Source organism: Falco peregrinus, chromosome 1, assembly GCF_023634155.1.
Source record: "Falco peregrinus isolate bFalPer1 chromosome 1, bFalPer1.pri, whole genome shotgun sequence".
Classification (NCBI taxonomy): Eukaryota; Metazoa; Chordata; class Aves; order Falconiformes; family Falconidae; genus Falco; species Falco peregrinus.
In genome coordinates, this window is record NC_073721.1 from 43,203,888 (window position 1) to 43,220,067 (window position 16,180).

A 16,180-nucleotide genomic window follows, 5' to 3' on the forward strand; every position below is an offset into this window, starting at 1 on the left:
CATATTCAAATCGATGCTATGGCAAGTAATTATGATGATCCCTGCCTCAGAGTTCAGCAACTGGACTTGTAAAGCAGCAAAGCTAATCAGTGGTAGGACAAATCTGGACCCTTGCATCCTGGTCCAGTTACCCAGGTCATGTCCCATACCAAGACGCACGGACCCATACATGCTCCTAGAAAGCCCAGGAGCTTTGCTGGCTCCTGTGCATTGGAACAAGCGCTGCCTAGCACATAGGGCAGGACAGCTGAAAGGTTGACACTGAGCTGATGAACCAAACATGCAGCATCGCTGCAGGTACCATGTCGCCCAGGAAGATGGAGCATGCCTTTGTAAGGCACACTCTAATTGCACGGAGCTGTGACAGCTCTGGTGGCACCATCTGAATTCCTATGTCAGCTGGACACTTACCACCAAGAAAATAATAAACACTTGGAAACAGGGCACATCATTGCTGTGGATGGCCTTTGAAACATGCTCAGTTCCTCCACCAAAGGAGCAGGTGTTTCTACTTGATGCTCTTCTTGTGAAGCCAGAGAGGCAGAATCCCGCTGCATGTTTCTGGTGACACAGAAAGTAAACAGTAATTTACCACCCACTCTGCTCTCAAGTCCTTGCTAAAGAATTGGGACCTGACACTACCTCCCTGAGACTGGTAGAAATCGGGAATTACTCTATGGCTGTCTGGTTGCTGTAAAGCTGGCCTGAGGACTTCCTGTCTTCTGTGGCGACCTCAAAAGCTGTCAGTGTTTGTGTCTGGGTTGGAGGCCAGGGCTTTTTGCTGATCTACACCTGCAGATTTATTGAAGATTTTAATATAGTAATTACAAGCAAACCAAATTTTCCTGTCCTTTACACTGAGCTTACCCATGCACCCATGCTCTCTGTCCGGTTCCAGCTCTTTGGACCAGGTTCTCTGTACACCTTCTGCGGGATTGCCTCCATGCAGGGCTAGGTCCTCGGCTGGTCTAGGGAGAAATAACCCATCTCCTTCACATGGTGATGTTCCCTCATGGGAGACTCAGTGGGTTCCCTCCCCGCTAACTTCAGCTGGCCAGAAATCACGCGCTTAGTATAAACCAATTATCTGGACTTTTTCTATGGTCGCTGGAGAAAGATTGGCATGTCCCAGGACAAATTATTGCCATCACACTGTGGGTGTCTAGGGAAGGAAGGGTTGAATTACCACCTCATTAGGGCTATGCAAAACAGCAAGAACATGAAACTCGCTCGATTTGGCTGAAAACCTGATCTGCCCCTGGGGTAGGTTAGTAAAGCTCTTCTAAACCATGCCAACAGCACATTTGGATTGATCAATAGCCCTAGCTCAGCTATCCTTGATATGCAGTAGTGCTCATCTACAGCAATTACCTAAAAGCCTGGGAAGGGGAGGAGATCAAGTAATTTACCAAGGGGACAGGGCCTTTGCATTGATTAAAAAATGTAATGGGATCTTTGAGATGGCTTCAAAGTTGCCCCTGAAGTACTTCATCAGCTAGAGGCAGAAGTCACAACGCTGCTGGGGCTTTGCCTCTGTTCTCCAGCCCAGCAAACCAATTGTAGTCAGGGGACCTCTTTTAGGTGAAGGCATCGCTCCTCCGGGAGGGGTGGGTTGCCTCTACAGCTGGGGTACAGCACCAGGGGGTCAGAGCCTGAGAGAGGGAGAGATGCACCACAGACTACAGAGCATCAGGGACAGAAAGAGGGGCAGGGCCAGCATGTTTAAATCGATGGAACAATCAGTCGGAGGCTAAAGCAATTTTGAGATTAGGCCTCCTTTATGGAAAGCAGTGATCTCTTTTTGATGAAAAAGCCATCCCAGCCTATTGTTGTAATCTTACCTCTGCTCATGCAGTTTTCCTGTGTCCCTGTGGCTGACCCACTTCCTTCAGTTCCTTTGCTGGTTTCCTTCAAGTGCAGTTTTAGCTCCACATAAACACCTTGTTTAAATTGCTTTAATCTCCAAGTGCTCTTTCTATTGATTTGAAACAGTTAAGCTGTCAATCAGCCCTTTCTCTTCACACTGTGGACCAGGGAGGAAGATTAAAATAACAAACAAACAAGAGGCAGATGGGCAAGGAAGTTAGTCTGAATTTTGCAGCTGATGCTAACTCTTAGGAGCCTGGAACCAGGTGGAAATGAGGTCCTTCAGACACTGAACTCTGTAGAAAGGCATGATCCAGAATGCAGGGTAGTGTGTGATGCCCTGTAGTGCCCTGTTCTTGCAGCTGATAATGCATCCAGACACTTGCACTGCTAAGGTAGGACCTGGATATCTCTTCATGCTAAGTGCTGTGCAAATACTTCTAGGAGACAACCTCAGGCTTACAAAGTTTGCAGTCAGCACTAATAAAACAGACCCCCCCCCCCCAAAAAAAAAAAAAAAAAAAAAAGATTAAGCCAGGTAAACAGATGCACAGAGAGAAAAAGTACTTTTTTCCAAGGGCAGTGCATGAATCCAAAGAAAGACTGCCTCCTGATGAGGATCTAGCACCTCATCAAAAAAAACCTCAATAAATACATTCAGGGTGACTTTTTTTGTGCAGTAGTGAGGCAGGGAATGGACCTGCCCTCTTACAGCTGCGCACGGCATCTGAAAGCCAGCCTGCTCACAGCTCTGCCCCAGAAGGCTGTGCAAAAGTGCCATTGAGGAAGGACATTTGAGCTGGACCACTGAAACTGCGGATGCTCTTGTAGTCAGTGGCTACATCCCCTGGCACTTTCCCTCGCTTGGATAATATACCAGGCCATCTGCACTCAGGACAATCCTGATGGCAAGCCTGAAGCAGCAAGCTATTATTTCATCATTACAGCAAGGATAATGACAGGGCCAGAGAGGCTGATTGCTGATGGAGAGGCCAACGGTCAAGGAACTAAGAAGGGGAAAAAAGATGAGGCATGGCACATGAGGCTTTGCAAGAGATGTGCAGCTGGCTTCTCCTCGCTGTGGAGTATTGATCAATAAAATGAAGCTGAGGTAGAGTCTTCAAAATGGAAATGCACTGAAGTCCAGTCCAGCGCTAGTCACACTCTGAAAATCCATCAATTAATCACATTATGCAAAGCCAATATTAGACACAGCAGCACTCAGATACTACATGGGCTTACTCTGTGATGCATGGACTGAGAAAAAAACCTGCTGGTGACCCACTTGTTTCTGTCCCTCCCTGTAAAATTATAACGTGGTCTGGGAGGGACAGTAGATGAGGGAGATGACAACCCCAGAGGGACTGGAGGGGCCCAGGGATGAGGACTGGTGCTTGCAGCAGTGCTCTGCTTTCTCCAAGGCAGAGCTGCCAGTCCCACAGCTGGAGCACACAGGGATTCCTGGGAAGGGCTCACAGAAAGCCCTTGAAGAAACAGAAAAAGAACAGAAAGGCCCTTGACAGGGTCATTCAGTTGAATGTTTAAAATAATAATAATAACAATAAAAACCCCTCCTTGAATGGGTTTCTTTCCCCTCAAGCAATTCAAGCAGCTGCTCAATTTCCATTTGGCCTCAAGATCCCCTTATTGATATGCTATAAAAATGTGCATGTGGTAGAAAGGTTGCTGGAGAGCTTGTGCTGGGAGGGTCGCACCTTTGCAGCTACAGGGGCTGAGGGGATTTCACTTTCTTCTTCTGACTTTTGGGAGCAGGAGTGGGAATAAAGATTGGAGCGGAGGTGTCACAGAGAAACCAGCAGAGATAAAAAGAGAAAAGATTGCTGCACGCAATGAAGCAACTGTCCTACAGACAACAGTCTCCTACATTACATTCCACTTGTCCACTCTCAAAAGGTGCCAGTGTGGGATACAGTCAGGTGAAGGTCCTAGGGGGAAAATACGAGGTGATGAGAAGAATAAAGGTGGCATAACGGATTTCAGTGAGGGCTAGATTTAAGGTTAGATGGACAACTGGCCTTCCACTTCTGGTTATACAAATATTTCCTTTTTAAACCCTTACTAATATTCCTTGGTCAAATGGAAGAAGAAGGGGAAGGAAGTCATCAGAAGGATTAATGTGATTTTTGGCATGATAGGCTGGCCTGGGGGGCAGGGGGGAAAGTTGCTTCTGCATGGGGGAGCTTCAGAAAATTCTGACACCTCAGACAAAACCTTCTGGAGGCTGGTAGAAGACAACTCTGCGCAGGGAGCAGTGTAATATGGAGAACTGGAAGACTTGACGTCAGCACTCCCTTTCTGATGATAAAGTGTCATTCCAGGAAAACAAGCAAATTTCAAGGAGCAAAAAGAAAGAGGCTACAAAACAAGTAGTTTTTTTTTTTTTTTTTTTTTTTTTTCTCCATATACAAAACACACAGACTGGATTGATTTCATGTTTTTAGAGGACTTCAATCATATGAATAAAGATGGCTTTCCCCAGCTCCCCTCTCCCAGTTGTTCACAGCTGGCTGACAGCCATTGCACACAGCAGTAAGGGTCAGAGCACGGAACGGGGCAGCCAGAACTGTCACTGGTGGATGAAGCCTGTGAGGACAGGACAGAAGGAGGCCTGGGGAGAGGTATCAGATCAAATAGAAAAGGACAGCACCAGGGTCACAGCACAATGACTTAATCTGTGGGTTTGTTCTGCTCTGTAGGGGTGGGCTGATGTGACACCCACGCACTGAGCAACAGCTGGCAACATCTGCCACAGCTCCTCCTCTTCTTCAGCTTTCAAACACTTGCTGTCCTCATCAGTTCTTCTTATTTCTCCTCCCCTTGCACTTCCTAACTGCTGCAGTTTGCTTTTTTTTAATGAAGTCCCTTATCGGGGCTTCAAAGGGGAGGTGCATAGAAGTCAGGAAGAGGAGGGAGTGGTGCCTTCCAGTCTTTCAGGTTAAAATTGCAAACACACACATATGCATACACATTGAAAAAGCAAAGCAAGGAGGGAAATCAATAGCCCTGGTCAAAACTCATTTTCAAATCTGAATGAAGGCTGTGATTAGTAGAGCCCCACAGAAGCAACAGTTTCCAGTCTTGATCTGATCCTTAAATGTCAGCCTTGCAGAATCATAGAAAATTAGGGGTGAGCAGGACTCCCAGATGCCACCTCATCCATCCCCTTGTCAGACAGCCCCATATGTATAAGACTCACCAGTAAGGGGAAATGCCAACTCCTTTTTATGGTTTGGTGTCGTGTTTGGACTAGAAAAATGCGACGGACAGAACCTGCTTTCTTTACTGAATTAACCTCTCCCCTGAAGGCCAGTGTGTTCCAGGATCTCCAACATGAGCAGGGCTGATCACAGTCGGACCGCCCTCATCGCTCTGCCAGTGGGCTTTAGCATCTTCCCCACTGGGTTCAAAAGGGGTGGGGAGAGTTGGGAGGGATGATCATGTATGAAGGAGGAGTAAATTCAGACAATTCTAATCTTGTCTCTAAAATAAGTCGTTGTTGTTGTTGTTTTTTTAACCTGTATTTCATCAAATTACACCTCACAGCCACAGGCAATAAATAAGTGGTAATGGGGTGGCACCGTGGAGGACCAGGCAGGGATAGATGGGGATGTAAGAATGTGAGACAGAGGAAATGAGGAGAATAAGCTCTGGCCACCTGAGCTCATTTCTGAGGGTGGACATAACTGGTGATTAGCAAAGTCCGACTTAACCGCTATTATCTCCTCCCTGGCTTGCGATGTAAATGTCAGCTTCCTACGGCAGGCAGAGGACCACTAATGGCTGCGGCAAAGCAAGGAGAGGCAAGGAACTTCCAAATGAGCTTGACATTTTCTTAACCTGAAACAAAGGGAGGCTGTGAAAGGCCAGGGAAGGAACCCATTGGAGTGACGGAGAGGGCTGTAAATGAAGAGCAAGACCTCGCTTAAACATAGCCATTTGTAATGGGCTGTCGAGCTGTGACAGAGGGTGAGTTGTGGGAGTTTGCATTGGGAGGGGGTGCCAAGAGGGTGGGTGGAGGAGCATATGTGTTCGCACTCCCTTTTGGCAAAAAGGATAATAACATTTGCCTTAATTAAAAGGAATACCGATGAATAGTTAGTAATCCTGGGCTGGGCTGCTCTCCATAGGCTCACTGTCTTCTCTGAGGACTTTTCATATGGGAGGATTTGAGAAGCAGAACCTCTAAGCTAAATGAAAAATCTACACAGCAGGAGTGATTCCCTTTCTTGCAAAACTCAAAAATTAAAAGAAATTTTCCATCCTCCTCAGGGTAGAAATGAAATCTCAAAATTTTATGGGCTGAACTGGGAAGGGGAGCATAACAAACAGGCTCCCTCAGATGAGTCAATATACTGATGATCAGCACAGTCACCTAAGACATGGTAAATGCAGATTCAAGTCTTTGCCTCAGCATGGTTCAGAGCAAGGCTGGTGTAAATCATAGCTTGGTCTCTCTTTGGATGACAGTCCTGTGTACCTCACCACCAAGACTCAGTCCTACATCTCTATGCTTGATTGAATTGTCCCAGTTCATCTAACCTGGTTCATCCCTCCTCAGGAAGACCTGATGTCAGCCCATGAGCATTTTCCAATTAAAACTGATTTCAGGGAAACAAAGGCATAATAAAGTATCTGTGGTGCTGTGTCACACCAAAGGTTCCATGACCCCTCCCTCAGAGAGGGGACTGCAAAGCTGCAGAGAACTTCTAAGAACACATAAGGCATGACCCTTTATGTCAGCCAGTTTCCCAAAGCTGCATCTCTAACTACATGTAGGTTGTACCACTGAAAGAATACTTGGGTTTGATGTGCACCTCAACCTACTAAGTCTCCTGGAACTTTCCTTGAACCAACACACACTCACCACATTATTTTTGCTGCACATAGGTACGTGCATGGTTTTGAAAAAGCTGCTTATTACAGTTCAATGCAGAAGGATAGACCATATTTTATCACAGATCCGCTTGTAAGCTTCATTATTGATTTTAATGTACCTGTGCCAAGAGGCAACGACGGGTACAGTTTTTTAAAGAGAAGGAAGGAAGATTAAATATACTCAATCCTTGTCACCTTAGCAAACATTTATCCATCCGGTTGTGTGTGATGAGAAGTCTCTATTCCAAAGAAGGAATTAAATTTTAATAGGACAGAAACATGTTTGTAGGGCTGTCATGGCCCAGGATTGGAACAGACTACAGCACTGCAGGGAAACGCTAGAAGCTGCTGACAGAAGAAAACCAGAAGGTGATAACTTATGCCTGAAACGACTGATAGTGGGGAAGTAGGTGATGCAGGACAGGACTGATGTGGAGCGTTCCACCCAATGATGGTAGAGAAATTCCCTGCACAAAAAGGAGGCAGAGCAGCCTCCAGCATTGCCCTAGCACATCACAAATGTGATGCTAAAATTACAATGAAAGCCAGAAAATCCCAGTACAGACAACAAGGTTGCTCACTGGTGTATGCTCACTGCCATGGGCTTCCCCAGCAGCAGGAGCCAGTCTGCAGGACGACGTTTACAAGTAAGCCTCTTCCCAACTTTGCAGATGGGCATTGCTCCGTTTGGGGAAAGTTTAATCCTTCCAGGTAATGCCAGCCAAGCTCAATGCTAATGAGAAGGTTAATAATGAACTTGCTCAGGCAGGGAAAGGCTAGCACAGCAGGTGAAACCTTTGCTAGACTCTGGAGTGAAATGTGTGATGTAACGTGCACTAATGAACTGGACCAGTGGAGGCTGGCAAATGGTTTGGGCACCTCCTTTGCCGTGTTCCGTACCACGGAGGGGGCACAGCAGAGGTTTCTGCTCTCCCACTGTCCCGGTGTACACCGAGGGTCACCCCGTGCTCCAGCAAAGAACACGATCTACCTCCTGCCCTTTAGTGGCCTCCACAGCTTCTTACTTCCAGTCATTACCAGCCACGGTCTGGATTTAATGAGGCCAGAGTTCACTGGATGAAATAAATGCAGGTCCCCGAACCCTCTAAACCAAAGCTAATGAAAAATATATGCTCCCTCACTCCTGCTCTCATTTTCACATCCTGCAAATTATCTGTGCTAATGCACGCAACTCTCTGCTCCTCCGCGGCTTCAGATGCTGAACTTTGAGTCTTTGTCACATCAGCCGGCACCAAGTAATTCTGTACAGAAGTCTGACATTTCCAGTTGAAAAAAATAAATTGATTAAAATTCAACAGGCATGTAGTGTTCAGCTTTTAAAGGTCGGCAAATCTAAGGAACTATCAACTGTAAAATAATTCAGCATTTAGAGGGGAGGGGCAGCTGGGGGGGTCCTGGGAAGAGGGAGGGAGCACAGAATGTTAGGATCATTTACTGCCTGCATTTCACTGTCAAGAACATAATTACAGGAAATTTAATTATCGTATAATGGAAAGGGTCCATCTTCCTGAGCATCACAGCCAGATCCTACTTTGCCTCCCTGGGCTCTGTGCAGTGCAGACGTGGGGAGGGGACTCTGACAGTGACCAGGTGTGTCTGTGGGTCAAAGGGACCTTGGAGAATGAAGATGGGTGATGTTGTTTCTGCTTCTTCTCATGCTGGAGGCTGGATCGAGCTCATCTGAAAGAGACTTTCAGTCACCCAGTAAAAGGAAGAAAGATCAGGCTGTCTGGTGCAATAGTGGCATAAAACCCCTAGAGAGAAAACTGCTTTCACATGGGAAGTATGAATTTACCCAGGCACAGGTCTTTTTTTCTAGCACGCTCCTGTCTGTTTAGTTCTGCAGGTCTCCTGTGACTTCTGTCTTTCTGGGAGGCTTCAGTGAATATGGAAGCCAAGACAAACAAGCACAGCCCTGTAAGTGAGCTGCAGAGATGAGTACTGATACCAAAGGAAACCCAATCAGGGTTTCAAGAGCTGCCCCATCCATCTTACTTCTCTGGAGGTCTACCAAGACCCAAATCTGTATCTTGAAGTTCCTCTAGTTCTGCGACTTGGATTTTGCTTTTCAAGGTCTGTACTTGAAAACTTGTCAGTTTTGAGTAAGATCAGGTTAGACAAACAGGAAGCAAAGCCTCCTTGCAGCAACCTTGAAGGACCACCAACATCTACATGAACAAGAAACCTGGACACAGAAGTCTTCAGCCTGAGCCGCCTTTGACAGGTTGCATGTTACTAATCAGGACACTCTCCTTTCCCTTGACTGCACTGTATGTGTGTAAATCATGTTATCTAATGCATGGCTTCTCCTCTTTCTTCTCTCTTATCTCACCCGCTTGTTAAAATCTTTGTTGTTCACACGCTTTTGTGCATGAACTTGAGACCAGCTTTTTGCAGCCTGGAACATGTTTGGTTTCACTATTCTGTTAGGTCAAGAAATACATCCCATGGAAAATATCCCCTAGAGCTTAGCGGCAGAGAGAGCTGCAGAAGGGCTGGAGCCCACCTGGGTGGGTTGGGGCAGCAGCCTGTGGGCAGTGGGCACTTGGCTTTCTGCCGGTTTTCTGCCCCACAGTTCAGCAGCAAGTGGGCAGTGTAATGCTGGGATTGCCTTTCCCAGGGACTGGATCACAGCCTGTTGTAAAATCCAACTGTGACCCCTACAGGTCTCTGCAAGGAGAATACTGATCTCCTCAGAGGCAGGCACAGAGAGAGGGGCATCTCCTTCATCCTCATCAGCCAGTACCCCTGAATATCAGGGTACAGTTGCTATGCTTGTGATTAATCGTTCCTTGTAATATCAAATTCTCCCCTCATACAGGTGTCATGCCATTGATTTTAGTGGGGACAGGAACGCTATGAGCAAAGGGGAAAACATCGGCCATGAAGTTGCTGGTGAATCACACTCTCCAGGCTAGAGACCAACAGAAGGACTCAGCTCCAGGAAGCAAAAGTACACATCAAAGGAGAGCAACATGACTCCTGCTGCAAGGTGGCTGTAGGAAGCTTCTCCAGGGGCAGCTGTGAGTTTGCAACCGGGCAAACTAACTTTGAAAAACTGAAATAAGGGGGAAGGAAAGAGAAGGGCCAGCAGGCACATTGCTGTTGGTCTGTCTGTTACCCAAATGCTGCCGTGTGTCAGTATGAAGGAGAGCAGAGGAAAGGGAACATCATGTTGTTTTCACTTAAAATGGTCCCAGACTGATCTTGGCTAACTCAGCTCCATCCCTGAGCCTCTGTCTTGCCTTGTCTCAACAAGGTACCACTACAGTGCATCACTGCAAGCTTTTGCTCATCTTTTGACCTCTGGCATATCACCAGAAACGTCCCTGCCCTTTACCCTGCCTAGTGAGTCCCTTTTGTGAGCAGTGGGACATTCACATCCCCACATTATCTCCACCTGTTGTATTAGTTCAATGCTCAGTAGACAGATTCAGCATTTCCATCTCCTCATACAAGACCTAGACCTCCCTTCTCCAAGGCCATGGACAGCCAGCCATAGTCTCCAATGCACTGGATCATGGTGCATCAAGCCCACCACAAGTATCAGCACACCACCAGGCTGCATGGGCATCTCCCCACATGGCCAAGACTGTCCAAATCCTACCCCTTCTGGCAGGAAACCCTACACCCTGAAACTTGTGCCAGGGAAAGAAGATGAAGCCCTGCAGCTCCCCATCCCATCACCACAGAGCTTGCATGGCCTGGAGCTGGGGAAGGTGGGCATCACAACTCCCTGCTGAGCATGGCTTGCTGATGGCAGCATCCAGGGCTCACTCATGAATCAACGGTAGCCAGGCTGGCTGCTCTGCCTCCTTCCCCCTCCCACTCATACACAGCAGCCAAAAAGCACCATGTTAATTATTCAAGAGTGGGCTCTTAACAGCCCTAATCAGTTGATAATCCAATAACACACTCAGCTGAGCTGCGCTCTCAGCTCCCAGGTCCCTGCCACTGAGAGAACATTTACAGCTGCGTCGTGTTGATAATAACTGCCCAGCAGTAAGGAGGAAAGCACAGCAAATGATTCCCCGCTTGCTGCCTCCTCGTGCTCCTCAGCCAGGTCAGAGGTAGATGGACCGTTCCTCCCTACCTCACCCCTGCCTTCCCCTGGCCCCTCTCTGCTCGCAGCGAGAGCAGGCGGCTGCACAGTTGGCTGCTGGTGGAGTCCTGTCTTTTGCCTCACATGTAGCTGCGCAACAGCCTGGCTCCTGGGATCCTCAGGAAAGTAAGTTGCCTGTTCTCTTGAGCTACCCCTTGGCAAAACTGTTTTAAATGCAATAAATAAAAGGGGAAGCATCAAATCCATCGTTTTGAGGGCATTTGAAATGCAAGATGCCGGGGACCAGCCAGCACAGCCTCAGGCCCTTTTGGTTCTCCAGCGCTTCAGCACAAACTGTGAGCATTCAGCCTGGGTGGCCTGGAGCCAGTGTGCTGGGAGAGACACTGAATGCAGAAATATCCCTTCCTCTGCACCAGCCCAGCTTTCCATCCCCAGCCCTGTCCTGAGACAGGCGGAAAACCATTCACACCTGCTTCTCACTGCTTTCACAGCTTGATTTCTCAGATAGAGAGGCTGGCTGAGTCTTCTGGCAAAGTCCTCTCTCTTCACCTCACCTTCCACTCATCCATTTTACACAACTCCTCTTGTCCACCCAGGCCACTGTCTGGGTCTTTGCTGCATGCTGGGGTCTGCACTTAGCCCCCTCCTGCCCCATACAGGGTGTGCCTGGCCCTGCCTCGTTAATCAATGCGTCTCATTAGCCATTTGATTTACAGATGACTGCAATTTCTTCCAGGTGTAACATCAGGGCTGCACTAGCAAAAAGGTGTGGAAAGCCATTTCTGGGCCTAAATACAGATTTTTCCATTAAAAGATTAAACGAATTTCCACATGCATTGAAATGGATAGGTGTGTGTGCATGTGTATGTGCTTGCACGTGTGCAGGAGTTTGTGTTCAGAGCATATCACCCTTTATTTCCTGAAACACTTTAGCTGGTAGATTTACCAGGCAGACAAAAGGGTGTGAGGAAATCTGTATCTCTACTGTAACACTTTCTTGTGTACCTGAAGAAAAAAAGTAAAATGAAATAACCCAAAGCAGAGAGTTTCTTCATCACAGGCTCTCACAGTGACCAAATGCCTCCAAATGGTTATTTCTCATGGGCATCTCTGTGGAGCAGGAAAATGCATTGCTTCTAGCAATATTAAGATGTTAACATCTAATGGAAGCTAAAATGGAGTTGTTGTTCATTGGGCTGTGTGAAAGGGAGGAGAGCTGGACCTGGACCCCTCTGCAGCCAGTGGGTAGTGGGCACCATGGACCCAGGATCCCCATGCTCCCCACACGCTTATGCTGCTCTTTTCTCTCCTGGTGCAAAACTTTGCCCCACTCAAACCCATGGTGTGGCATGCTGGCCTGCTCTTCCTCATTGTCCTCCTCCTCCTGGGATGCTGCTGGTTGCCATGGCGATGTTGCCAGCCAACCTCACACCCAGCAGGATCAGGTCCAGTTGCCCATCCTCACCATAGCCCTCTGCAGCCACCCAGAAGGGTTCCCGGGGGATGTGGAGGCAAAAGTCACACCCCACACACAGACCATCACGCATCTGCTCTCTGCACCCCTTCCATCTCTCCCCAAAAGCCAGCCTGCTCTCCTCTGCCCCTTCTCCTAGCTGGTCCTGTCTTCTCCCCTTTCCTGCAGACCCCAACTAATCTTGGATGTCAGTTCTCTGGACCAATTTCAGGAATGAACTGTGTGCTCCTGTACCTGGCAGGTGGGGCTGGCTGCAGTGTCTCTCCCCTGTTTTGGCAGGTCTCTCTCCCATCTTCAACCTCTCCTCTCTCTCTACAAGATCTTTCCCACAACAGGTCACAACCAGCAGCTCTTTCTCTCCCAGCACGTTTGCTCCCTGCCCTCTTTGCAGTCTGTCTCCTCTGGCACAGATCTCCATGCCAAGCTACCAGTCTCAGGCATGAAGCAGTTGGTATTGCCTCTCCCTCCTGCCAGAGTCGATGCTTGCTGCTCCAATATCATCAGTGTTCAGGGACATGGGAGTGGGACATACACATCCTGATGCAATAGGAATGCAGGGACCAAAAGAAAAGCCCATTAAAATCCACAGCCCAAACCTCCTTCTTGCCTGCACAGCACATGTGGCAAAGTCACTTCAGTGTTTCCCCTTGTGCTGCTTATATTGGGTAGAGTGCAGACCCTAATAGATTGCGAATAGCTCCGATGGGGCTCTTCTGCTCTATTGTGTGTGTAATCCCCTCTCTAAAAAACAGCCCTGCCTGATTATATGCTTAGGCAAGAGGCTAGAAAAACCCCAGGGATGTTGACATTCTCTACAGAAGAATCTGGGAAGAGCTGGGGTTTTGGAACTGAAAACAAAGTGAAGAAGTGCCACTGGCTCTCTTCTTCCCCACTTGGCAAAAATCTTCACAGCAATAATGATGTGTGTGGAGGGGCTGGGGCCACTGCAGACGTGTCTGGGAGATGTGCTGTCTGGTGGAGCAAAGGGGACAGGAGGGGCGAGAAGCAGAGGAGCTTGCACAGCACATCTCTGGGGGAGCTCTTTCCCACTGGAGGATCTTTGGGGCTGCAGCATGGGGCTGGCAGCACCCCAGTGCCAAGCCCGCACGAGTGAGCTCAGGCCAGGTGTGACTGCCTCACCGGTGGTTTTGAGGTCCTGGCCATCCACTCCTCTGCAGTTCTTTCCAATTTCCCATTAACTGAGCCAGTGCACAGCAATTTAGCACCATCCCACTGGGCCATGGAAGGTCCATGTGGGTCCTGACCAGCCTCGTTTCACACTCCAGGCACAGGGATATGCTGAATTGCCTTCAGCTCCTCTCTCCCAGGGGCAACCTTCCTGTTGTTTCTGAGGTCTGTAGGACCAGGACCTGAGGGAGGGGAAAAGACCCATCCATGCATCAGGACCAGCCTCTGCCCAGGTGCTTCCCTGTACCAGAGCCTCTGACCCTCTTTCCTGGGGCTTGGGAGGTGTATTTAGGTAGTGTAAGGGGTGAGGATGGGCAGAGGGTATATGGACAGGATGAGAGCTGGCTATGTGGACTGATGGGCTGGAGGAAACCATGCATCATGACACTTAAAACATCTCCAGGGTTTCCTCAGCCCCTTCTCTACATTTGGCCCTTGATGTCTTTGGTACATTCACTCCTCAGCCTTGATGAGGAGGGGCCCAATTAGTGTAAACAGCTTTACAGCAGAAACCACTGGGCTGAGACTCCCAGCTTATTTCACGTATCACTGGGCCCTGCAAAGCCATCAATTGGTAATGGCTTTCTCTCGGCACTTGGATGGGAGCTGGTAGCCCTGAGCCAAAGGCTGTGTTGTCTGTTACTGTTCCCTTGTCCCCTGCACCACCCACCCCACCATGAACACCACCCCTCTGTGCCATGGGCGTCCCTGCTGGGAAGTGGCGATGGTGCACAGCAGTTTCTTCTGGGGCTTTGCAGAGATCCTCCTCCCATGAAGTGCCCAGCGAGGAGTCGCTGGATTGATTTTCCAGCATGCTGAGGAATAAAGCCCATCTCTTCACAGCGGTCATTTTGGCTGAGCACTCTTTGGGGTATATTTGATTTGAGCCGTGATAATCAGGTGTACCCCTGGTCCTTGGCAGGCAGTGGCTCTTAATCAAGAGTTTCTGCTGCAAATAGTAAAAGGTGTGTGGCCATCTCCTCGGAGGGCTGGCGCTGGCTGCCTCCTGCCGCGATGCGTGGCTCACCGAAGCTGGGGAGGGCAGTGCTGGCAGGGGGACGCTGGCCAGTTTGGGCAGGAAGCATAGAAAAAGAGAGCACCAGCAGTCAGAGATCATGCGTCAGCATGGAGGGTTTGGGATCGTACCTCAAACGTTTGGGCAGTACCTGGCACAATGGGGATCTGACCATCCTCGGGGAGCCTTATGTCCTGTGACAGCAGTGTCCCTGCTGCCATCTCCTGCACTGGCTGCAGTGAGGAGCCCTGCAGGGACGCCCTGGCTGTCAGCTGCCAGGATGGAGCCCATGCCTGGGCTGGGGTTTGGCACAACCTGACCCGCTGGCACCGCTGTGGTCTGCTCCACCACCGCGCATCCAGGGCTCCCAAACTGAGCTCAGCATCGCATCCCCTCGCTGCTGCTCTGCCCCCTCCTTCCTGTCATTCGGTGACATAATGGAATCAAATTAAAGCCCCATTTACCAGTTTTATTGCCTATTATTTATAATACTCCAGCTCCAAAGTGCTGTTTTATAGAGTGCTTAAGCTGCCATTGCTGGATAGAGTTTGCCATAAATGTCTCCACATGCACAGAACATAATGTCCTCGCGTCGTGCAGGAAAAGGGAAGAGATTATTCTCAATTATTTCATATAGTCTGTTTTATTGTCTTATTGTAATAAACTGTCATACCCTACAACACTTTAAAATCAATAGTTTGCATTAAAAGTAATGAAAAGTAGTTATTAATCCCGCTTAGTGCTTCCGCTCTTCCGCTCACCGCAAGGCCCTGGAACAGGGAGCGGGTGATAATTATTCATTTCCGATCAATAAGAACATTTCCCAGTGCTCCTGTGTGTATTGCTGCTCTCACAGCTGTGTGAGTTAATGATAATGGAGGGCAGGGGTGGAGGCTGGGGCTTGGCCTTGCCTCAGTTTCCCCCTATCATCTCTGCCTGTGAGACAGAACTGTTTTATCTGAGAAGCAAGCCGGGGTTTAAATGCAAACAAGGCAGGGGGTTTATTTAGTTTTGTCTTGTCTCCCCGAGAGCTGCCAGATTTATGGCATATGAGGGGTTTCTGCAAACAGAAATCAGATATATGGTATTGGCTCATGGCAGCTTTTTGCACATCACTGGACTAACGCAGCTAACATCAGGCTCTTCTCCTTGACCAAGCTGCGTCCAGGCCATTTGACCAGCAATGACTGAGACATCGCTGGGCATTCCTGAAACACCCATCAGTGCTGTCTCACAGGCCCCCAGTTTGAAGGGATGTGTCTGGTTCTCTGGAGCCCTAAGCCAGATTCCAGCACCACTGGATGTGTTGTGGTGTCTACTCATTTACTGTAAGTGTTAACGAAGTCTGGGTTTGACGGGCCATGAAGGGAAGCAGTGCTTAGGGGTCTGCATGCATGCTCACGTATGGTGCCAAAGACCTTGTAAAGGTTTAGGGAGAGCCTGGACCCACTTGTCCCTGGAAATGTAGAAAGTGCCAGCCAGCCTGAGGCAGACTCGGCTTCTCTCCAGCACAGAGAAGCATCCAAACAGCCACCACCAGCTGTTTCCAAACCTAGGCTTTAGGGCTCCCCAACACGTCAGCCCCTGTAATACCCAAAATCTTGGATTTATGCATAGTTCTGAGACATAGACTTAATCTTCTGCAGGAACAATCCAC

At 48.7% G+C, this 16,180-nt stretch overlaps 1 protein-coding gene across 1 annotated transcript in view; it reads right to left on the reverse strand.

The window, feature by feature from the left end:
- Positions 1-945, reverse strand: part of LOC129783141 (CMP-N-acetylneuraminate-beta-galactosamide-alpha-2,3-sialyltransferase 4-like) — a 38,884-nt gene extending 37,939 nt beyond the window's left edge. The window contains 1 exon segment of the mRNA XM_055792945.1: positions 868-945. Coding sequence (XP_055648920.1) covers positions 868-945 — 78 coding nt within the window.
- Positions 946-16,180: the final 15,235 nt, after the last annotated feature.